Here is a 23724-nt window from a genome sequence, read left to right as displayed (position 1 = left end):
AGGGGAGGGAAAAGAGAGGGCTGTGTACCTGGTTAGGGGGCGAGCTGGAGATATTGAGTTAGGCTAAATTAAATAAGGTGGCCCGGCGCCAGGGACCAGGGAACGAAACAACGTTCCTTCCCGTCTCCCAAACTTCGGCTGTGCGGCGTGGAGACGGGAGTGGTGTGAACAGACATTGGATGGAGTGGGAATGGAGACCTGTAACACTTCCAGTTCCTCCGGTGAAGTCGCATGATCTGGACTGTGATCATCTTCGTATAAGCCTTGATCAAACGAGGCTGGTCATTTCGGGATTTTACAGTTATCAGAGCTATCAATTTCGAGATTTTCCAATCATTCGAAAGCGTGTTTTGGGACGGGACGAGAAAATGTCTTGAACTCTCGGTTTTGTTTCATGTCCCCGAGGATGGACATACGGAGTATGGAGTACAGAGCTCAAATAATAGCAAGAAATATCGCCTCGGTAAGGAAAGAGACGAAAGTTCTTCGATAACAAACAAGTAAAAGGAGACGGCATGAGAGCCAAGCAAGCTCCCGTGCCAGGAATTAGGGGAGACTTTCCGAGCTTGGTGGTATAAAATATGGCAAGCAGACATCAAGGTCCTGAAATCCTCCACGGAAAACCTCTAGCAGGGTTCCTGGAACAGGTAGCGATTGGCAGCTCTGTCCTCCCATGATATACCAGGCTCTATCACAGCACTCCGTACACTGACGATGACTTAGGCTAACTGATGAGGTGGAATGATGGGTAAGGTAAAAAAAAGAAAGAAAGAAAAAGAAAAAGGGAAAAAGGAAAAAAAAAGAATTCTAGACGATGGGCGCCGATTGTATCGAGCTGACGGCTTGGAGGACGTAACTAGCTGGAGAATTGCTCTGGTTTCCCGCCCGATCCAAAGGTTGGTTGAAATGACTCTGCTTCGTACTTCGTGCGCAGGGAAAGATAGTATGAGCTAGAAACTCGGACTCCGTACTCCGTATATAGACTGGGAACGCTGTTTTAGCTGCTGAGGTTGGCCTGTTGAGAATCCGCGGGTGATTGAGAACAGGGATAACCTACCAATGATATGGTATGGCATAAGGTACTGAGGAAGCAAAGAAAGCCATTTTTATCAGCCACCGTGGCGCGTCAGCTCGTCGACCAGAGCTCCATGTGTTCGTTCAAATGGAATATCTCTTCGGGAGATTACTGGATCTAGAGAAGGCCCCTGTTATTGAGCCTATACTACTGCGAGAAAGCATCCATCATGACTGGATTCCGCCTTCGGTGACCCATACGTGCTGAGACGGAGAGCAAAAACAACCCCTTATGTTCTATTTATCCCATAATCCCCTCCGCGGAAGTAACTTGACAGGGAAGGTTTCTGTCAGCTCTTGAAGGACTTGAAATTGTGATTTTGACAAGGTTCGTTGCATAGCGAGGGGAAACAAGCACAATCCGCAAGCTTTTCTTTTTTATAATTTTTAAGACGACGCAATTCCATACCTGAATTTTTCTTCACGCAACTCCCAAATATTGCAAGGTACCGAATTCCCCTCTGAATTGGCTCAATTTAGCCGAAGTTCTTCCCTTAAACATCACGTGTAAGGAGTATATACTCCGTACAACCAGAGTGAATTAACGGTGAGAGTGGCAACGCCAGGTGCGTATTATTGCATGGACGTCAGATTCAGATAATCAGCTTCATTAATTCCCGAGATGAAGGATCGCTCTTGCTTCAAGAAAACTTACCCGTTTGCAAAGCGATTGAGGGTGCGTAAACGAGCAGCAGTCTTGCGTGTCGGGCATGCAGCGTCACTATGGGGATGGAGCGAGCCCTTCCTGCTTCGTTGCGTGAGGCGGCGGCCCTGTAGATCTTAACCAGCTGATGATGATTGTTTGTTCTGGCCAGGCTATAGGCCCTAATCGACACAGGAAAATCGATAGTTGCTCGGGGACTAGCCCTGACGTTCCTGGAGCTCGCGTAATTTATTCCGTACTCTGTATTGTTTTTGGTGACATGAGTCTGCCATGGGTCGGGGTCCAAGGGAAAAAAAAAGGAAGCAGAGTGAAAAATAAAAAAGAAACGGGGAAGGTTTGTGAAACTGAGGTTAGAGTGAGGATGAAGTTTATATTTTCTTTCACCCAAGTTATGAAATTTGTACGGAGTACTCCGTATCAAAATGAGAAATGGAGGTGCTCCATATCGAGTACTCCCCTTCAAGTCCGTGATGCATGATGGACTGTATGAACTCGATGCTTGTGTTGAGATCTCTATCCTGGACACACGGATATTTTGCATCATGCATATGCATTATGTGCGTCTTGCATCATGTATGTGCAAGACCCCTACCTTTCGATACCATGCCAAACTGCGGAACGTGGAAGGGGTGTACTCCATACACTCTGGCCTGAGCTCGGGGGGCATTCGACACTGTCCCCTGCACGGAGTACTCCGTAGTCCGCCCTTCGTGGTTGTCAGTCTGTTCACGGGCATTTGCCGATATCCTTCTCTTGTGAAGAGAAAATGTAAGCCGGAGATTTTTCTTGCTGCTGGTGATTATGTATGGGAACTTAGTATGTATTATTCCTTGTCCCTGTCTATTTTGCCCACCCACCTCCCTCAAGAATGAGCCAGCCAGTCCCCTGGTAGGCGGTGAGGTGAGGATACAGATTCCTGAAATGGTTTGGTGAACTCGTATCGCACTGATCAACCGCTGGTTGGCTTGTGCTAAAGATTGGGGGAACAAAACGACACTTGGTTTCTGATGGGTGAGCTGGAAAGGGATAAGGATTTGAGGATGACAGCCCAAGAGGATTTCCTTTTTCTAGTTTGTTTGGACTCTCAACCTTCAAAGCTTATGGTTGGATGATGGGGAGCGTATCCCACTGAGGATAATCTGTACCCTTGTTATATCATGCATCATTCATTATTTGATGTTACCTAATGATATAGTTGTTGGTATAGCTCTCCCTTGGAATGTCTCCCCACGCTAACTCTCGTAATTACCCGGAAGGCGGATGCTGGAGCGGGAGAGACAAAGAGCGGTCCGTTGAGCTCTGGAGTCGTATTTTGGCAGACTTTCGGCAAGCTGGGCTGGTGGAATGGGGTCGGTGGAGATTTCAGAGACAGGATTTTTGGCTTCTGTTCCTTCGGATGATCGCCAGAAGCATCCATAATAACAACTTATTCTCAATTCTCTATGAAGGATACTCCGCCGCTACTCCATAGCCATACAGAGTACGAGTCAAGCTCTTAACCCCCTACTTTTTCACGACGAGCTGTGGATCAAGCCAGAGGGCAAACACTAGTACGGCGCCGTTGAGTCCCTGTTCCAGGATTGCGGTGCCGAACGAAAAGAGGCACATGATCGCGGAATTAGGCCTATCTTTTGCCTTGACATGCCGGGAGTCTCTACGCATCCAATCACCGCTGTTCATGCAAGAGGCCTCTACCGTTATTTGAAAATTGAAGAGGTTATGCAGGCGCTCGAATTGCCATTTGATAGGATCGCTACCTTTATTTTTCCCCTGCGAATTTGGTCCTCAAGCTGATCACCTTTTGCCAAGTCTCGGGATTTGGGTTCCGCAGCGCCACGAACAAGTCGGATACCATTCTATAGGCAGTTCGGGTATACCATCGTTGAGTGAGACGGAAGGACGTGAGTGACTGGCAAGGGTGTTGATATCGTGTTGTTCAGAGAGCAGCCATGCAGGCGGCAGAACAAGCTGAACGTCCCGCTCGCTACTTATCAGCCCAGCTAAGAATGGAATGTTCTGATCGACGTGCAGAACTTCTTGGTCTTCCTGTGGTGCTCGTTTAACTCTGCGCTGCGATGACTCCGCAAACCAGGTGAAGGTGCTAAAGAGAAAGTAGCAATAACTGTAATTAATGATGGTGATAAAATAACTCCTCGAAGTCGAAATCACAAAAAGAAAGAAAGGGAAAGAAAAAGAAAAACCGAAACAACGAGCTTCTATTTTCACTGACTTACTCTGTACTTTCAATCATTTCTTTTTGCACTTTCGCCCGTCTGATCCTAGTCCTTATTATATCGGACTCGGTCTTCACCTACACTCACACCATAGGATAGCTATGCATGATGGCAGAACGTGGGAGAGACAAGACGGCTGTTTGGCTTTAACGTTGTTGCATCCCTTGTTCACACGGCCTTTTTCGAGGCCTTGATCCCAACTTCTCTCTCGTTTATCGCTTGGCCGGAGTTGCAGGGCAGCTGCATGACATTGAAGAAAAGGACATCCTGACTTGCATTCTGCGTTGCTTTTTTGCACGATCTGGAGTACATATACGGGAGGCGAGGGGGGAGGGGGAAGGGGAGAAACTATCAAATTGACCTTCATGCAATGTTTTCTTCTTCCAAGTTCTCAGTACTTATTTTCCTGTGTAATTTTTGGTGTATTTCGCTGTTTTCCGAAGTGTTTTTTCATCGATGGAGGTCTCTTTATCCAAAACGGGAGGAAAGTGGTCCGTGCAGAAGAACGTCTACTTTAACGTCAACGAAAACTTCATATCAAACATCAACGTCAACTCCGCCGCGGACGAGATACAAGCCATGAGCAAGCACAAAAGCCGAGATGAGCAGTTGTTTGAGGCAGCCGGGGAACCCCACGATAATGCCAGGATAACTAGCAATGCAGAGGAGGGCGCAAAAAAAAAAAAAAAAAAAAAAAAAGGAAAATACAGGAAAAAGAAACACTTAGAGAGGGGGGAAAAAGGAAAAAAGACAAGGTCAAAACACGAGAAAACCCCTGGGTTCAAGCTAGCATCAGCTCAGTCGTTTCCAGAGGTTACTTTGCATACTAACACATATATCCAGATGCAAAACTAATAATAGAGGAACGGAGCTCAAGCCGGGCCCGAACCCATGCTTCGCCCCGTGTGATTCGTGAAGGGTTACGGTCGGTGAAATGATACTTCCCAGAGAACCATTAGTTAACAAAGAATGCGTGTGGCTGCTGAGTGAATGAGAGACAAGAACTCCGTAACAGGCAAGACTTGATCCATGATCCGCCCTTGCTCGAAATCACCTATCAGTTCACTTACCACGCGCTGGGGGGTAAAATGATATCCAACCCGATCTCGATCTTGCATGATCTCAATGATTTCGCTCATGAATAGAAACTAATGTGTGGGTTCCAGATCCTGCCGGGGTTGCCAGGCAAAGATCCTCGGCGATATGAATCCAAGAGCTGAAGATCTGTTGGCGATCACAGGAGCAGAGGCATATTGCCAGCAATCGAACCACGTCAGGATGTTCTGCACCAGTTAGTGTCACCCGCTTCTCGCTGCGCACCCAGCATCAAGGAGCGGATAGTCCTGGTCGTTGCTCGATGGCATTAGCTTAATGGGGCCCCCATTGGCATTTCTCTCTAGCGGGAGCGCGTGCCGAAGAGCATGGAGCATAAGCCCGCTCCCTCCAAGAGAAAATTCCGTTTGAAAGCCCCTGGAACCCTGAAAGATGGACAGAACATCGGCTCCTTTCTGGAATCAATCCCTCCACACAACATCCTGATCGGACCTTTTCTTTTTCTTTTTTTTTTTTTTTTTTTTTTTTTTTTTTTTTTTTTTTGGGATAAACAAAACAAAACTGTCGGCCCTAAAAAATAAGGCTGGTGGAGCATGGTTATATTGACCATAATGGATAGCGCGGATCTTGCATTATTGAGGGCTAGGGGAGATATCTCAAGTACATGAAGATCCCCCAAGCAAGATCTTCTCGAGAAGTTTGTAACCCTCCCCGCAAACAATGAAGGAGTATGAACAAGGCTAATAAGTGAGGAGTGCCACTCCTTCTCCAGCACACTTTATATCCTTTACCCTTATGGACATTTTTGTCTGTGTGTATTTTGAGGAAGTTGTGGGCCCATGATACACCATAATCTGCGCATAGTGCCCTGAAGACTATGCATAGTTCCCTCATGGGCGAGCGTTGCTGATGGTATTTCAAGAAGGTTGTTAAATGTATTCTACGATTTCATGTTTCACCCCAACCGACTCGATTACGTGGAACTCGGTCGCTCAAGCAATAATGCTCTCCATAAATTACGCCTGAGTATGGATGGAGCGAAAGTCATGCCCAGATCTTTCCGCTTCGTAACGAAAACATCCAAGCAGATTTGTATGGCTGGTAATTTTCAGGCGATGTACTCCGTACGGAGCTAGGGCAGGGGTACCGGCATCTAGGTACGTGTATTTTCTCTCTCTTGGAGGCACATTTATTCGTACCAAAGCCAAGCGCAGTTCCGGAGTGCCAGGAAACGGCAAGACAGGCTGGGGCTCATAATAGGAGTGGAAATGGTTTGCTTTTCTTACCCATCCAGAGGTTTTGATGTGGTAATTTTGTCTGTTTCGAGCCATTTACCCGAGCTTCTAAGCTCCTTTCTTGCTGAGCTATTCTCCACGTTCAGCAGGGATGTTGCCAGCATCGAAATCTCATGGCAGCCTGTCACGATCAGCATATTCAGCCTGGCCAATCTCGACAGTTTCTGTCTTCTTTGAATGAGGTGGAGAGAAGATGAGTTCCATACCAGGACTTCCATGCCCTTACATCTCCTTACTTGTCCAGCAGGGACTTTCACCACGTTAATTCGCAGAACAAAGCACGGAATCTGATACTTCCCTTCTTCCACGAAGTATCGAAACTCTCGTAACATGAGCCAGGGAAAGCTAACTCCCACTAGTACCAGCACTCATTGGCAGCCCAACTGTTTCCACTTTGCAGCTCTGGTGCTGGATGGTACAGGATTGTTCTTGGGTATTTAGACTGGCTTAAACAGGGCACAGAAAAGGGCTCCCAACGGGCCATGGCAACAGCAACAGCCACCAATGGTAACTGAGATTCCCCGTATCCTCTTCCCTGGCAAATATTCGACACGAAATCCTTCGAGTTTATGGTTACTGCACAGTCAACCTCCACGGGAGCCCCCAGGGCTGGTTTGCGCTGTGCGGGATGTCATCGCTCTTGCCCGCGTGTCCAGCCTTTTTATCTTCTTGATCTGCTGGCTTCTGGCCGCTCTCTGGGTTCCAGTTACGAAGCAGGACTCAATCCTCAGCCGTTAGCCTTTCGCCTCGGGAACTCTCTCCACTGGGGCTCGCAAGGCCCACTCGGACGACCAGCACCTGAAAGAAAACAGCTAGTAACCTTGAAGATACGACCAACCATGCAACGCAGCACCAGCCTGGTTGCTGCCCAGCATGCCAAAATAAAAAGCACCATTTGTACAACGCAAAATAGTGCCCCCCCAGTTTTGGATTTGACTCAAGCACAACGAGTCTCCAGCACGTCAAGGGTTGAACGGACCAATAGTCGCCGCGCAGAGGCTTGCCTTGAGCTCCACTGGCGGGCCACCATTCTCATCCCTTTACCAAGCTGGCGGAGCGACAGTGCCTGTGACTTGTTTGGTAGGTTTCTTTTATTTTAGTTTTTGTTTACATTCCCTTATTTTTCATTTGCACGCCGTTTTATTTTTAATTTTTTTCTTTGGTTGACGATAACGATTAATTTGTTATTCTATGCACGAATCTTGGGTACCCATCCCTCCATGTAATGGGATAGTTCCGGTACGCCCGGTCCCATGAAAGCTGCCTTTAACTCGCTAGATCATAGCGGAGCTTTTTCATTTCTATCTGGGAGGACCATTTTCTTATTCATCATAATGAGGAAAAAGCAAATGGCCAATCGTCCCAAGTTCCTTATGGAAGGGCTGCCCTCTCGTATCCTCAGTTCTGGTGCTTGTCTCATTCTCTTTTTCATTTGAATGCTTCGCCCTCTTTACTTTTCCATGACCTGCATCTGTTGAATATTCTCTACTCCGTACTCCTGAAAGAAGAGACCAATACCCAATCACTCACTATACAGTCGACGTTTGCCAACAGGCTATTCCTTTGTCGACTATCCCACCAATTTCCACCTGTTCCTCCTCTCGACGTGGGACGACACCGAGCTCGATAGCTGTCTATGCCGTCTGTATCAGGTGCTTGACTACGACAACGAAGAAGGCCGACTACTTGAAGAAAACGCTGAATCTCCCTCTGTGAAACTTGGCTATATCTAGGTCTAGGGGACCTCTTTACCCTCTATTCACCGTGGCTCTCCTCACTTCCCAAAGCCTTTCTCACCTCGGCTACTCAGGGTCGACATCTTCAAGACTGTCTCCCCATCCTGAAAACCGTGATCATTGTCCAGGCGACTTCCTACCTAGTCCTCCCTCCTCCCTCTCTCAATTTCAGCTACACGAGGGCCGTAGTCCTTTGGAGAGAGGGAAGGACCGTCCATGCCACTTCCAAGGTCAACTTCCCTTCGGAGGAGAACAAAATCTTATGTCGCAGCGGCCCTATGCTTCAAATTCTCCTTCCGACGAGACTTCCCAGCCTGTCAGCCAACTTCTGACATCCACCAGCCGTTCAGCTCCTACGCAAGATGAAGTTGAGACGGTAGATCCACAAGTGCAGCATGGCGCTCAAGGGCTCCCTCCTAATCGGTCGGGGTCGATGAGAGGCGATGAGACACCTCCAGAGCTTGTGCATACTAGAAGACCGACACCTTCCAGCCAGAATGTAGCATCTCAGCAACGGTCTCGATCTTTAGGGATGCAGGCCATCCTTAATCCATCGACTCATTCTCCGACGGAACCAATCTCACGTCAAGGTAGCCGGGAGCCACTAGGATCTCCGACATCCACAGCTACATCTCCCTCTGCGCATATCCATGGGACGCCATCTCCAGTCCAACCTCCAGCACAGCCTACACGGCACTATCATTATGAAACCTTTAATATGTCGCCAAGGGTCGAACGGAGGATGTTAACCCCAAAGTCACCCGCTGTTCGCGCTGCAAGCTTAGGAAGCGGGCGATATCCTCCTGTCCCAGGTACCATCAATGCAATACAATCGCCATTTCTACAGTCCCCCCCGCCTCCGAGATTTGCAGGGGGCGTTCCCAGGTTGAATGTTGAATCTGCTTCCTCCACGGTTCCCAGTAGATTAACCCAGCCTCGCCGTACAACTCACGCTGCGAATATTTTCTATGACCAGCGACCTCCGACTAACCCCCAGTCTCAAGAGACAAGTCCACGCACCCCTCAATCATCATATACCTCATTCAGCCAGGCATCACCCGCTCCAGTTCCGCCGGCTCACATTCAGCCACAACATCAGCATCCTGCTCCCATATCAAATCCAGCTATGTCTGGGTCATCCAGGAGCGCCATAGCACAGTCACTTTTCGGAGACCGTACGGGGGATCCTGCAAACGTGCCTCCTTGGTCCATACCCCTCGTTCTTGACACAGATTCCGGATCAATAAAAGCCAAGATAAAACGTGAAAAGAATAGCAGTGCTTCCAAAAGGTTTAGACAAAGGAAGAAGGCCGTGGAGGAAGAACAAATGCAGACCATTAGAAGACAAGAAGAGGAGATCAGGAGTCTTACCGAGGAAAGAGATTTCTATCTTAGAGAGCGAAACTTTTTCCGGGATGTGTATTCAAGGACCCCTGGTGCCCAAATACCCCAACGGCCACCGTCGCCTCGGACTTTTAAATCTCGGGCCACTTCCCTTGCCTCAGATGATGAAGGGGAGCGCACTTCGGTGGACCCAGACGACAGAGGGAGAGGCTCAGGGGGGCGTAACGTTAGGCAGAGAATTGGGGCCGGGCCAATCCATCTACCATACCCAGGATCTCAGACTCCTAGTCCTTTCGTCCCTACTTCAACAATATCCCCTTCTACTCAAACACCGCCTGCTCCATCCTATCCATTGTCATACCCTTCGACCTGGCGTGCGCCTTCTGTGAATACCACTTCCCAACCTGGAGACATAACGTCTACCACATCACCAGCAGCTCAAACCAATCCACATGAGAGCCAACAACAACAGAAAGGTTCACCATTTCCACACCCTCAGCAACAACACCAACATGAACAGTGATGGTGAATAAGAGGGTCACAAGCCTAGGGCCAATATTCCACTTTATCGACTTGGAGCTGGATCTCTAACCGATACCTTATACCTGTATATGCAGATCTCATATACTTTTGATCTAATCTCAATATCAACTAATTATTCCCTGAGAGCACCTAATCCTCCTTTCCCTAAAATCATCCCCCCTTTTATAGCTCCTATTATTCTCCAACTCTGTCCATTTTTTTTTTTTTTTTCAGCTTCGGTCATCTTTAATAAACATGCTTGGGTAGGAAGTGTGGCTACAAATTGCCCTGGGAACAGCATACTTACAATATTACTATGGTAGGAAGAGGGCAACCTCTGCTGGAAGGCGTCAAACTGTTTTCTTATTCTATATACTCGCTTTTGTTCATTGGCCTGTCTTTGCATCTTTTTCTATTGTTCCTATACTTCCGGAAGCCCTGCCCTAATAAGGGTTTCGGCGTACACTACTTTCTGTTTTTGATGTCTTTCGTTTTTCCTTTTCCGCTTTTTATTTCTCTCTGGTTACCTTATCGAAAGACAAGGTATGGTAATGACCCCTATGCTCTATCAAAATGACATTGATGCCTTTTTTGATCGGGATGGAGTGCAGCCAATCTGCGAAGTTTTCTACTCTGACTATTATTCCTATTTATTCATCTCACTAGGCTGAGTTGATATCTTCTTGTTTGTTACCTCTTCCATCTTTCAACCCTCTTTGTATTGATACCCAGGGTGGCACAATGCTTCATTTTTTTTTTTATTTACTTTTTTTTGTACTCTGGTTTTTCTCTTCATTTGCAGTCCTCTCATTCTACAATCATCTGTCTATCTATTTATTCGGGGTGAGTTACTTTAGATTTTCCTTTCCTGCCACCCCAGTCTGTTTTTATTCCTTGCCCTATCTCTCCGGTGTGTTCGGTGATAATCACCAACCCACATCTGCGAGTAAAAAAAAACGAAAGGTCGATATCAGCAGCCATCAATCACGCACGATTGATTTTTATGTTCACGCGGGGCATGAAGACAGTGAAACGATCTGCAAAAGAAACCAGTGAGAAAGAGCAAGAAGTGACATACGAGAGAGACAGGGAAAGGAAAGAAAACACGCGGCAGATTTGGCATGTTTATTTCCTACTTTAACAGTGTTATTTTCCGTTCCATAACTGATAACTAGCGTGGGGGGCGGAATGGCCTTGGTCCAGGGGGGGAAGGAAGGGGCGGTGGTGTTCGTTTTTATTATTTCATTTCTCGCTTCTATATACTGTTTCATATGTAACCAATAGTCATCTAAAACCGTCAGGAGTCATCTGTTGCATGTGTATCTCTTGCTGTTGGTTGATGCATCTTTTGTTGTCATTTTTTATTATAATAATTGGTATCATTTCCTTACGAAATTGGGCTATTTAACTAATGTTGTTCCTACACCTAAACCATCTCCTTTTCATTTGCTAGCTCTTTCTCTTTCATCTTAATTTCATTTGTCTCTCGTTCTCATGGGGACCATTCTCGAACCATGGGTTTGGTTACTGGGTAGCCCTGGCCGAACTGGCGGGGGTTGGAAAAGGGGCAAAAGGCTTTTCACCGTAAGTTTTGCCGAAAGGAGGTGTGTCAATTAACTATCTCTGCAGTTCAGCGAAAGCTAATCCACCTCCGTAGCCGAAGGTGGGGGGGAGGAGGGAACAGAAAGGAGAGCTTCTTTGTCTAAGGTTACCTTCTCGATAGGTTTCTCTTTGTTGCCATCGGCTATTGACATGACTTGGTTCCCCCAAAGGGCTGGGTCCAGCAAACCACATCTGATGTGCTTGAAGTGGGTAAGAATACAGCTAGGACAGAAAAGGGGAATGGTCAGACGCCCTATATATCACATCACACAGCAGGCCGCGTCAGAACCGGTCTTCCGAAGCTGCAAGCTGCAGGGCCAAGACGAGGATGCAGCGACGGGACGGGGCAGAGAAAGCTCGAGACTCCAAGCTATTTGCACCGAGTTCCATGGACCTGGGATAGCTGCAGCTGCATAAATCAGGCTTCCATCTAGTTCGCTCTTCTTAGTCATGCCACATATTCATCGTTACTAGATTTTTCTTAACGTCTAGTACTGCTGCTATCTGAAAATATTTCGGGAGCTCACTGCTTTCTCTATCTATCCCCCCTTTATCTCGACTCTCTCGCTCGAGCAAAAGGAGAAAAAGGGGTTAACATATTACATAATACGATATCACGTGAAAAATAAGGTTGTGGGTCACTTAGCTAAGCTGCGCCTACTCGGATAAATTTTCGGCCCGAGCATCTTCAACCGCCCTAAACGCGTATTATGTAAGCTGGCGTCTACTTTTTCTTTTTCTTCCCTTTTCGGCGTCTTACAAACGTTGGCTTTCGTCCACTTCCCCGCCAACTTCGACAACAAACCCGGGACAGTCTGCCTTACACTCCCGTGCTTTGCTACGTCTCTGCATCTTCTGCCTCTTCTCCAGCTGCCGCTTCAAGGGTCTCTCCCCGTGATTCTGCTTCGCCGCGCTCCTCGCAGTCGCCCTCCGATTGGTGGATGAGTCGACTGGCCAATCAGACTGTGATCCTGTGCGCGTGGGCTCCTCCACGGCGGGTCAAACGAGTACGACAGCAAAAGAAACAACGACGACGATCCTGTCCGGCCCAAAGAGATGCTTGTCTCTTCTTCTCCTCTGCTTCTTCTTCGTGATGGAAGGCAGACAAAGGAGGGGGCGAGACATTGTTCGGCGGCTTCTTAGTACTTGATCCTGGCCTTGTTGCATACCCAGCGCAGACATAAATAGGCCCGAGATCGTCTCATCACATTTGCTGTGGAGGGTCAGTGAATAGTCGAGCTGAGTATTAAGATCCAGTCGCAAGATGTCGTCCATGGCCTCTGTCTTGTTTGCTGCGCTGGCAATTTCGGGCATCCAGGTGTAGGTTCTGATATTCAGCTACGGCTCCCCAAGTGTTGATTAGCTGGCTATATGCTGACTCGGTAGTAGTGCCGTTGCTACACCAGCTGAGATTAATATTGGTGCGGCCTCGTTCTGTAGCACTCCCAGCCGCGGATATGGCTGTTTCCCGCAGTACTCTCAGTTTTGGGGCCAGTATTCCCCTTACTTCTCTCTGGAAGGACGCTCTGTCATCTCGTCAGCTATTCCTCCGGGCTGCAAGATCACCTTCGCGCAATCTCTTCAGCGCCATGGCGCCCGGTTCCCTACAGCAGACAAGAGCGCCACCTACTCTGCTCTGATTAAGCGTATCCAGGAAGATGCCACCGAGTTCAAGGACGAGTTTGCTTTCCTAAAAGACTACAAGTATACCCTTGGAGCTGATGACCTGACTCCCTTTGGCGAGAGCCAGCTGTATGACTCTGGCATCAAGTTCCTCCAACGGTACCAGGGCTTGACTAAGGACTCCAAGGTCTTTGTCCGATCCGCAGGCTCTGAGCGGGTGGTTGCTTCAGCCCACAAGTTTGTGGAGGGCTTCAATAAGGCTAAAGGAAGTGAGAAAGGCGGGGCCACCAAGCTCGATCTCATCATTAGCGAAGAGGATCGCCGGAAGAACCCAATTGCTCCCCAAGGCTGTGATGCATTTGATAACGACAAGACGGCGGACAAGGTTACCGACCAGTTCCGCAGCACATTTACCCAGCCTATTGTGGACAGAGTCAACAAGAAGCTACCAGGAGCCAACATCAAGATTGGAGACATCAAGAGTCTGATGGCCATGTGCCCCTTTGACACTGTAGCCCGCACTCCGGATGCAAGCAAGCTCTCTCCATTCTGCCATCTCTTCTCACACGAAGAGTTCCGTCACTATGACTACCTTGAGACACTGGGCAAGTTTTACGGCCACGGACCTGGGAACTCCTTTGGCCCTGCTCCCGGAATCGGCTATGTCAACGAACTCATTGCCCGACTAACCAATTCGCCTGTCCGAGACAACACAACCGTTGATCACGAACTAGACGACAACCCCAAGACCTTCCCACTCGGTCTGCCACTCTACGCTGATTTTAGCCACGACAACAGCATGACAGTCATCTTCACCGCCATGGGCCTTTTCAACGCCACCAAGCCTCTTTCCCCAACCGAAATCACCGACCCTGCCGATGCTTCCGGCTACTCTGCCTCCTGGACCATTCCATTCGGTGCCAGAGCTTATTTTGAGAAGATGGTGTGTGACCACTCTCCATCAGCTAAGCAAGAGTACGTCCGTGTCTTGCTCAACGATCGTGTCATCCCCCTTCAAGGTTGTCACACCGACTTCCTTGGACGATGCAAGCTGGATGACTTTATCAATGGATTGACCTACGCAAGGTCCAACGGCAACTGGGACCAATGCGAAGTCTCTCCCCCAAAGTGAAAGGGAAGCTTACTTTTATATTTCTATTCTTATGAAATCCATGAATCATGTCACCCATTGAGACGATGCACAGAGAGTCCTAGACTAGAGTTACATTAGCCCTTACAAAAGTATACACTGTGAATACATCCAGGTTCGAAATAAAACTTACTATCTCTTCCTTACCCTTAGAAGGATTTAAACATTAGAATAAGAGTGAACGGCGGCCCCACTGACTCCCTGGAGGAATCTCTCCAGCAGCTGCTAAATGATTCAGGGGTAGTCTTGGATCCCGAGCAGGGTCTCATTACAGCTCCATCACGGAGAAACCATGATTTCTAACATGAGGGTAGACAATCAGTCTAGTAATAATAATGGGGAGTTGCACTGCTTGATAGTTACCATTATATAACCCTCCGGGCCAGTTACTCCATTCTCTTATACGTATTTGCAACTCTGATACTTCCCATTTGATAGCTATAAGATCATCATGTTATATAAGTTGGTACCTACTCCTGAAATCAAGTCTACCTAGAATATTGATCTACGTGTCCTAGAAGATCTTAAGATCTAGGAGATATGGGCTAGCTGATATATCTAATATATCGTATAGGGACTGATATCAAGTCCCTGCTATAGGGGGTGTATACATAACATCCTGGAATTCTTTCGACAGATACTTATGTACTTCGCTGCTTAGCAGTAAACTGGAAATGGCAGCTATCAAATGTGGAGTTGTATATGAAGCATGCTGAGGATCATCAATGATCAACAGAGCCTGGGGGTCCTTATTATCCACATATGTTATCGTCTCTCTTGCCTCATAGACAGGACGGGATGACGGATGTGGCTTGCAGGGATTTCGAGTCGACATGCTGGAGCTGAATATCGGAATCATCTCGGAGCACTAATACTATACAATGACCATGCCTTGGGGCAAGCAAAGAAGGCAGAGGGTGACCGCTCCGTACGGCGTGCCATAAATACGGAGTAACCTAACTAGTTGATCAGCGAATTTGGGAGCAAGGGGAGGGGCAGCTAGGGGGTGGAAGGAAGGACAGCCTGAACATATATGTCCTTTTCGAGATGCTGAGCTAATCATTGCATTTTTCGAGATGAAAAGCGACGATGCAGGCAAAGACACCTCGTTTATGCATGAGATGGCATATTTACGGATGTGATGCAGGTGTAGAGTGTCATTGAGCGTGCGTATACATGTAGAGTCAAGTTATAGCAAGTTATAGCTATGCCTCTCCCACCACCAGGAGTAGTGGCAGGACAACTAACGGTCACTATCAAGCGATATCACAGCCTGATCCCTCCCCTCGCTCGCCATCCGGCCGTCTCTGCCAGCTTCTCTGCCCTTCTGTATTTATCATCAATCAGCGTCTGCGCTGCTTTCGTATTTGCGCCCAAGATGGCGTGATGAAGCGAGCGAGGAGGGGGAGGCCGTCCCTGCTTACCTCATCCGAGGGGCCGCCCGGCGTGCTTTTTATATGGATCTCGCCGGCTTCAATCTGCATCTCCTGCCTCTCATCGTCTTCTTTTTCTTCTGCTGCTGCTGCTCATCATCATCTTCGACTCCATCGTCAGCGCCATCGTCTTCTTCAATCTCCATCTGTAGCACATAATGGCTGAACGCAGCGCTCCGTAAGCCCGCCCTCCCGCCACCCCGCATCTTATCGATTGTACTAACAGCCAGCCATCCTGCAGCCTCCGTCTGGGATCTACCGCCCCCGACTTCACGGCCATCACCACCAAGGGCGAGATCAACTTCCACGAGTTCATCGGTGACAACTATGTCATCCTCTTCTCTCACCCGGTGCGTTGATGCTCGCGGTGGCCTGGAAAGCTGGTTAACTAGTTAGTTAATTGCTGACTGCTGGGACTGGGCAGGATGACTTCACTCCTACTTGCACCACGGAGCTGGGTGCCTTTGCCAAACTAGAGCCCGAGTTCACCAAGCGTGGTGTCAAGCTCATTGGCCTGGTGCGTAGTAACGGTTCCCCCTGAACTGCTCGTTTTTCATGCACAGGGGGATCTAACAGACGCAACTAGTCTGCCAACGGCATCGGATCGCACCATGACTGGATCAAGGACATCGACGAGGTCAACGGCTGCAGCCTCCAGTTCCCCATCATTGCAGATGCGGACCGCAAGGTCTCCTACCTCTACGACATGATCGACTACCAGGACACCACCAACGTCGACGAGAAGGGTCAGTCTTTGATACATCTCTGTCTCTACTGCAAGAGTGGAACATATGCTAACTAGTTATTCAATTTATATAGGAATGGCCATGACCATCCGCTCTGTCTTCATCATCGACCCAAAGAAGAAGATCCGTCTGATCATGAGCTACCCAGCCACGACCGGCCGCAACACTGCCGAGGTCCTGCGCTGCGTCGACGCCCTGCAGACCACTGACCGGAACACCGTCAACACCGCCATCAACTGGCAGAAGGGCGACGACGTCATCGTCCCTCCGTTCGTCAGCACTCAGGATGCCTCCAAGAAGTTTGGCCAGGTCAGAGAAGTCAAGCCGTGAGTGTTCTCTTCTGCCGCGCGCCTCTCTGGACTAAGATATGCTAACTAACTGCTGCAGATACCTCCGATACGTTACCCTCAAGGAAGACTCGCGTATGTAATTGGATGTAAAATAGTAATAATAAACTCCTCTTCGCTAGCCATCTACTCTCTCTCTCTCTCTCTCTTTTTTCTCTTTGTCTTCTCTATTTCCGCGTCTATCTCGTCTGTCTCCTCGTCGGCGCTCGCTTGTCGGCTGCTCAGGGGCACACGCCCACGCCCCTAATATCTAATATGCCCCAATGCGGTAACTCGAGGCGCCAAGCATCCCACCTTCAACGTCAATTTCAACGTCGCCGCAACTTCAAATTCAAATTCAACGTCGACCGCAACGACAAACAACGAACAACTCCAGCACCCGCGTCTTCGCAGCGCATCGCTCGCCAACGTCGTCATCTAGCGGGCGTTATTCGGATCATCGTCGAGAGCAACAGCTTGCCAGCGACTCCTGGCCCACCCGGCGTTTCAGATAGCCCTGGGGTTCCTGGTCGACCGCTCGGCTCGCCCACTTGGTTCGTCCAGGCCTGCATCCTTTGTCTTCTTCCTTTTTCTCCCGCCTCCCTCTCTGTTCTCCATCTTCTCTCAGCGCGCCGCAAACTAACGTACATGGTTATGTCTGCCAGGCACACCTGACGCTGTGGGAATTCGACTGGTATGGTACCGGCGAGACCGCTGGCCGGGTCAGGGTAATATTGTCCAGGTTGCTTGAGGTACGTACGTTGGTGATTGTTACCTGTACGAAAAAAAAAAAAAGTGTTATGCTCGAATATAACGCTCCAACGCTCTCTTATAATGGCTATCTCTGGCCTTTCCCCTCCCTTATATTCCTCTTGTCTGTCTATCTATCTATGCAAGGGGGCCGTATATATGGAGCATACATAAGGGCGCGGAGGGGATAGCTGTATATATATAAGAGATACAGCCATGTCTCTCTTGAACCATGGCGTCCGGTTGGACATGTTCACTGACATCATGGCAGGTTACGAGCAGTCCTCCTCGCCGTTGGGCTCTCGCTCCAGCTCTGCTTCAGGATCAGGATCAGGAGCAGGCCCAAGGCTGTCCTTGTTCAATGCAAATACGAGTACAACGCCTGGCGCACCTGCACCTGCATCCCCAAATGTATCACCCTACTCGCACTCACACTCGCACTCGCTCTCAAATTCGCGCTCGAGCCGTTTCGCTTCTGTGAAGAGGTACCTTCGATCAGGTTCGGATCTCGTTAGGAGCAGGAGCAGAAGCAAGAGCAAGTCTAGAAACGAGTTCGTTCTCTCCGTCGACGAGACTGTTAGCCTTACGACTCCCGCTACCGGCGAAACTCCAGGACTTGCCAGGAGCACAACCGGAGAGGCTAGACTTCGCTCTTCCACTCTCCCTGCGTCGCAGTCTTGGTTTCGCGCAGACTCTTCGCCCGAGGTTTTACATTCGATACTACTAGACGACAGATACGCCAGCCTCCCACTGCCCACGCCTCCCCTCCCCTTTCCACGACCCCGAGGATCCTCACTTTCGCGACAGCAGACAGTTCCTGTTTCCACTCCCTTGTCTGCTTCTACACCTGCTTCTGCTTTGGCAACCAGTATCCCGCTACCTCTCTCACCGCCGCTCTCGCCCACGACTGAGCAAACTCCACCACCTACTCCTGCTTCACCTTATGGACGCTCGCAGGAACATTTACTCGCCTCGCCACTATTGCCTGCACTGTCGAACCTCGCACATCCTCCAACGTCCATTCTCTCCCGACTGAGTGAAAGCGAACCGCCTAACTTTTCCTCCATGGCTTCCATCAGACGCCCTTCCTCCTCCAGGGGAGGAGACTCTGCCGGGAACCAAACCACTATCACCGGTAGTAGCTTGCCCATGCACTCGCATTCTCAGTCGCAATCACAGTCTCAACCACAGCAACAGCAACAGACGCAAAATGGGACGAGTGCGACTGCAGGCCCAACAAATCTCTCGGGTCTGGTGTGCAATGTCCACCGCACCACCGGTCGAGAGCCGCACGCCCTCGTCGGCGCCACAACTACGATCTTAGGCGACAAACTCTATGTCTTTGGCGGCCGGCTACTATCTAGAGCTCGACCAGAGCTTACCTCTGACCTCTACGAGCTAGACCTGATCAAACGGCACTGGACAAAAATCCACCCCACTGGTGATGTGCCTCCTCCACGATACTTTCATAGCATGTGCCCGCTGGGCGACACTAAGCTCGTCTGCTACGGCGGCATGTCCCCACGATCAGCCGTCGCCGGACACCCTCCTACCAACGTTAGTTCGTCCCATTCAGCAGGGCAGGAAGCTCAGCCTGAAGTTGTCGTCATGTCAGACGTGCACATTTACGACGTCGTAACCAGGACATGGACCCATATCAATACTGCAAACACTCCACAGGGACGATACGCCCATTGCGCAACTATCCTTCCGTCTTCGGCGCCCTTCGTTTCCGCCAATGCTCCTATGACAGCTATACACAACAACCCGTCAACGTCCGCTTCAAACCCCCACCAAGGCTCCATCGGTGTAGAGATAGATGGCTATGGAGGCGCTGAGATGGTCGTCGTCGGCGGCCAGGATAGCTCAAATCACTACATCGAGCAAATAAGTGTGTTCAACCTTCGGAGCTTGAAATGGACTGCCACCAGCCCGCTGGGCCGCAGTTGCGGTGCATACCGTTCCGTCGTCGTCCCGCTAGCGGGGATGTCAGTCAATGACCTGGGCGCTGAAAGGACTGATAAAGATATTGCAAACGTTAGTAACAGCCATGACGCAGCAGGGATGCCTGGCTCGTCAATGCTGATCTATTCAAATTATAACTTCCTCGATGTGAAATTGGAACTTCAAGCTCGCCTTCCTGATGGGAAACTCGTTGAGAAGGCTATGGATACCTCTGTTTCTCCACCGGGGCTACGTTTTCCTAACGGCGGCGTTATTAATGGCCATTTCGTCGTCAGCGGCACCTATCTCACTGTTTCCAAACAGGAATATGCTCTATGGGCGCTTGACCTAAAGACCATGACATGGGGCCGAATCGATGCTGGTGGCTCCATCTTCTCTAGTGGTAGCTGGAACCGTGGTATTATCTGGAACAGAAGAAGCACTTTCGTTATCCTGGGACACCGCAAGAGAAATCTTGTAGAAGATTATAATCATCGCCGCATCAACTTCTCGCATATATGCATGGTCGAGCTGGAAGCCTTTGGTCTCTACGAAAACCCCAGGAGAGCTGCGCCCACATCAGGATATATGTCCGTGAGTGCGCCTCCTCTGCGCCCAGCCTTACAGCCAAAATTCTCAATACAGTGTTCCGGCGGGCGACCTTTATCGGCAGCGGCAGAGAAGTTGGGTCTAATGGCACAAGCATGTACTGAGCTAGCTGACATGGACCTGCTTACAATTGGTGGTGGAACGTATTCCCGTCAGTTCTTCACGTCCTTTCACGTCGATGGGGGCCTTACTTTGTCCAACTTCTTTGCGAAGCTACAACAGTAGCTGGAGATAGTATCAACGATGCAGCAACGCTACGACAGCCCAACACTGCGTTGAACAGTCGAAATTCGACAATTACCATCACTCCATCCCTGAGCACCGCCAGCCAGTACTCCACCGCCACAACATTGGTTAATACCATTTCAAATAACAGCAACAATACATCAATGGGTGGAACCATAAACAACGTCAACAGTCATAAGGATACCGGTGGGCGGCCACCAGGATCTTCTTCATCAGCCTCTTCTTGCTTATCCCGAGCATCTCATCTTGATATCCCATCTGCACACAGCCTTCCACCAGCCGTACGGCCTCGAACCCTCTACTTACCCCATACTTACCTCACCATTCAGCTTCTGGTTCACTATCTCTACACCTCTTCTCTCCCACCCGTAGGCTCTGCACTCTGTACCCCTCAAATCCTCTGCTCCCTCCTTCAACTCGCTCGACCATACCAGGTTGATGGCCTTCTCGAAGCCACTGTGGAACGCCTTCACCAAGTCCTTGATGGCCGCAACGCTGCTGCTGTTTTCAACGCTGCCGCCATGGCTGCTGGCGGAGGCCGTGGTACCAACCTTGCGCTCGCATTTGACGGAACTATGGACTCTCTCCACGACACACATTCCCGCTCTTACAGCCACTCGCACTCCCGCTCTCAGTCAAGCGTAGCAGACTACCGTCGCCCAAGCACAGCGGCAGACGGCATAAGCTCGTTCAATTCGTCGGATGCCGAATCCATAGACAGACCTAACACCGCCAGCAGTACTGCTTCTGTCTCTAGTGGCACTGCAGGACGTTCCTCGAGCTCTCAACGACCCGCAAACCTTCGTATCAATACCAACTTTAGTAACGGAAGGAGCCGCGCCGAATCAGCTGAAAACACTAGTATACCCAACTCTGCATCTACCAACAATAGTAGCGGTGGTCTAGGATATCCTGAGGCCGAGCTAGCACAGCATGACCAACGCGGCCGAATGAGGGTCAGCCGAGAAGTTTGGACAGCTAATATCAGCAGCGTGGTAGGCTTGCAGAAGCGTGGTCTTAGAGGACTTATGGAAGGAAGACGAATGAGAGAGAGAGGGGCTAGCACTACCGATACCCAGGACCAGAATACTGGAGTTATACCCGTTAAAATGGGACTAGGCATATCCTGATATCTTTATCAACCGCCTTTTCTCTCAGGGACTGATGTCACTACCCGTGGAATACTTTATACTTTATGTACGCGCGGAGCACGCCATATACTCTCTGTTTTATTTACGAACCATCCTCCTTTTAACGGCTTTCTATTCCCCTTTACCCTTTCCTGTCAAGGAGTACAGGATGGACGGAATGAAGGGAACTTACAATAGTAATATGTTCCTCTGTATGGACTTCGACACAACTTGATATATTGACCATGTCCCTTCATCTTTATTATTTATCTATTTTATTCATGTCCTGCAGCCGTTCTGGAGTTTCTCGCGGATTTGGTTTTGATCTGCCCGCGTATTTCACCATCTTGACTTGTTTTTGCTTTTTATAACTCCCTGGACGTGTGATTTGCTCTGGTATTTGCTTTCTCTTTTAGATAATTGTTGGATTTTGATTTTGATTTTCCATGAGACATGTACGGTTTATTTCATTTTCCCTGTCAATACTATTATTTCCTTCTCTTTCCTTCTCTCTGGAGCTCAAGCTCACGCTCATGGCTGTCTGAATTAGTGTCCCTACATACATACACATACAGATCTACTCCTCAAGGAAATTAAAAAAGTCATTTTTTACTCCCATCAGCCTGGCAGCCAATGTAATAGAAAAAAAAACCGGGACGCAATGAGGAAAGATGGGAAAATAATAAAACTAATCAGTTTTCTTTTAGTAGGTATCCTCCTTCTCCCTATCCAGTTATTGAGTAGGTTGAAAATAATACAATACAAGAAAGGCTATTGAATGCTATAATAAATATGCTGCTGCATGGTATCAAATTAATGGTAGTCATCATAATAAAAAGGTAAAACAAAGTGATGAGTAAGAAATCGGTGTTTTCTCCTTCTCGCTTTAACCCCTTCTTCTCATTTGAACGGTTCTCTTCATGCTGGGTTGCAAGTACATATTCTTCATCGATTGACTAGCCTGGCACGGCCCTGGCAAGAACTCGGATATTGTCTACAAAGCCTTTGATGAGGTCTTCGTACTGGTTGTTCATGTCTCCGGATAGAGCGAGGTCACCTTGCCGTCGGATTTCCGCTGAGGATATTTCGATTTCAAGCTCATGCTCGAAGTCTGCAGGGGTGCTCTATAGATATATCGTTAGACAGAGATTCGGTGGAAAAGAAAAAACCAGTTGGGAAGGAAGAGAAAGAAGTACGTCTGTTGTTCCGACCTGCGTTAGGTCTATCTGGTATGCCAGATGTCTGTAGCTCATGCGGTCTTTGTTTCGATCACCGCTTCGTTTCCAATCGCTTGTCTGCTGCAACTTGGTTAGGTCTCCATCGTAGTTCATTTCGAGGTTCACACTGATGCGCCAGTCAAGACACGTTCGCGGACTGTAAACGTCTAGGTCGGCGATACGGCACTTGACGATACGGGCTATGACGGCTCCTGTGCGCACGTCTGTGGTTACCCTCACCCTGGGCTTGTGGCGTGGGTGTAGATGATGTTGGACGATTGGGGGGAGGTCGTTGGCAGAGATGTCGTAGAATGTATCTCGTTCACGTTTGTGAGCATAGGCGAGCGGGATGCGTGCTGTCCCTTGGGATATGGATGTTTTGACCGCCTCGTTGAGGAAGTTGTTCATCGCCCGGTGTTGGGCCTGGATTATGCGAGAAAAGGTATATTAGCAAAACACTGAGATATAAAAGTGGTGGGAAGATGAAGGAAATGAAATTACCTGTGACATTGAACTTTCAAAGGCTAGCCTCAGATTGGGGTCGTCTTTGCTGATGACGGTTTCTGAGAGGATGGGAAGACGTAGCCTCTCACCCCGACTTTTGTCTATCAGTCTGCCCAATTTGGCTTCGACCTCGAGAATGGCCCCCGACCCAACAGCCATGCCCCCAGCTGGGCCGGCTCCGATATCTTTGCGCATGACAACTTGTTGGAACAAAAAGTCACATATCAGTTTAGTCAGTTCTTCTGACGGGATGACGTTTGTGATCGTAGGCTCCCAAGGTCCTAGGGGGTTATCTGCAGCTGGTTCCTTGACTGCATTGCCATTGACCGCCATGTCGGCATCCCTTGAAGGTCGAGGAGGAAGCGAGTCTGAAGTGAGATTCCGGTCGAGGCTTTCACGCTTTGGTAACGGTCGTTTACCTGGAAAGACGGAGGTTGGAGGTTGAGCCAGCGCCTGGCTGCCCTTGGGAGGGATGGGGGGGGGAGTGCCGGATGTTCTAGGGGCTTTGCAGGCGAATATAGG

General features: G+C 49.1%; 7 protein-coding genes across 7 annotated transcripts in view; 3 read left to right on the top strand and 4 right to left on the bottom strand.

Moving 5' to 3' along the window:
* Positions 1–3241: 3241 nt before the first annotated feature.
* Positions 3242–4079, bottom strand: TERG_12296 (uncharacterized protein; the record flags this gene model as incomplete). The annotated part of the gene is made up of 3 exons (XM_047751275.1): positions 3242–3495; positions 3580–3839; positions 4060–4079. The coding sequence occupies 3 exons, from the start codon at positions 4077–4079 to the stop codon at positions 3242–3244; spliced, it is 534 nt and encodes a 177-aa protein (XP_047606621.1).
* A 1486-nt stretch (positions 4080–5565) lies between these two features.
* TERG_12295 (uncharacterized protein) lies at positions 5566–6905 on the bottom strand. The gene has a single exon (XM_047751274.1). It carries the CDS (start codon positions 6650–6652, stop codon positions 6308–6310), a length of 345 nt encoding a protein of 114 aa, XP_047606620.1. The 5' UTR covers positions 6653–6905; the 3' UTR covers positions 5566–6307.
* Positions 6906–7383: 478 nt separating this feature from the next.
* Positions 7384–11118, top strand: TERG_05507 (uncharacterized protein). Its single transcript, XM_003233584.2, has one exon. It carries the CDS (start codon positions 8319–8321, stop codon positions 9921–9923), a length of 1605 nt encoding a protein of 534 aa, XP_003233632.1. The 5' UTR covers positions 7384–8318; the 3' UTR covers positions 9924–11118.
* Positions 11119–12980: 1862 nt separating this feature from the next.
* TERG_12294 (uncharacterized protein) lies at positions 12981–15614 on the bottom strand. Its single transcript, XM_047751273.1, has one exon. It carries the CDS (start codon positions 13640–13642, stop codon positions 13223–13225), a length of 420 nt encoding a protein of 139 aa, XP_047606619.1. The 5' UTR covers positions 13643–15614; the 3' UTR covers positions 12981–13222.
* A 129-nt stretch (positions 15615–15743) lies between these two features.
* TERG_05504 (uncharacterized protein) lies at positions 15744–17000 on the top strand. Its single transcript, XM_003233581.2, has 6 exons — positions 15744–15908; positions 15972–16080; positions 16155–16247; positions 16317–16476; positions 16550–16802; positions 16864–17000. The coding sequence occupies exons 1-6, from the start codon at positions 15889–15891 to the stop codon at positions 16904–16906; spliced, it is 678 nt and encodes a 225-aa protein (XP_003233629.1). The 5' UTR covers positions 15744–15888; the 3' UTR covers positions 16907–17000.
* A 696-nt stretch (positions 17001–17696) lies between these two features.
* TERG_05503 (uncharacterized protein) lies at positions 17697–21481 on the top strand (the record flags this gene model as incomplete). Its single annotated transcript, XM_003233580.2, has 2 exons — positions 17697–20256; positions 20319–21481. Exons 1-2 carry the CDS (start codon positions 17769–17771, stop codon positions 21479–21481), a joined length of 3651 nt encoding a protein of 1216 aa, XP_003233628.1. The 5' UTR covers positions 17697–17768.
* Positions 21482–22267: 786 nt separating this feature from the next.
* Positions 22268–23724, bottom strand: part of TERG_05502 (uncharacterized protein) — a gene marked incomplete at its 5' end in the record, with an annotated part of 3088 nt that continues 1631 nt past the window's right edge. Inside the window, 3 exons of the mRNA XM_003233579.2 lie at positions 22268–22605; positions 22678–23121; positions 23200–23621. Of these exons, the coding sequence (XP_003233627.2) occupies positions 22438–22605; positions 22678–23121; positions 23200–23621 (1034 nt within the window). The 3' untranslated portion in view covers positions 22268–22437. The remainder of the gene's footprint in view (positions 22606–22677; positions 23122–23199; positions 23622–23724) is intronic.

Source organism: Trichophyton rubrum (assembly GCF_000151425.1).
Source record: "Trichophyton rubrum CBS 118892 genomic scaffold supercont2.6, whole genome shotgun sequence".
Taxonomy (NCBI): Eukaryota; Fungi; Ascomycota; class Eurotiomycetes; order Onygenales; family Arthrodermataceae; genus Trichophyton; species Trichophyton rubrum.
This window is presented reverse-complemented; position numbering and strand designations above follow the sequence as displayed.

Coding starts and splice junctions, on each gene's coding strand:
- TERG_12294 (XM_047751273.1), bottom strand. CDS start 13,642: ATGGCCATCAGACTCTTGATGTCTCCAATCTTGATGTTGGCTCCTGGT.
- TERG_12295 (XM_047751274.1), bottom strand. CDS start 6,652: ATGTTACGAGAGTTTCGATACTTCGTGGAAGAAGGGAAGTATCAGATT.
- TERG_05507 (XM_003233584.2), top strand. CDS start 8,319: ATGTCGCAGCGGCCCTATGCTTCAAATTCTCCTTCCGACGAGACTTCC.
- TERG_05504 (XM_003233581.2), top strand. CDS start 15,889: ATGGCTGAACGCAGCGCTCC. Junction 16,248..16,316: donor GTGTCAAGCTCATTGGCCTG/GTGCGTAGTAAC, acceptor AGACGCAACTAG/TCTGCCAACGGCATCGGATC. Junction 16,477..16,549: donor CACCAACGTCGACGAGAAGG/GTCAGTCTTTGA, acceptor CAATTTATATAG/GAATGGCCATGACCATCCGC.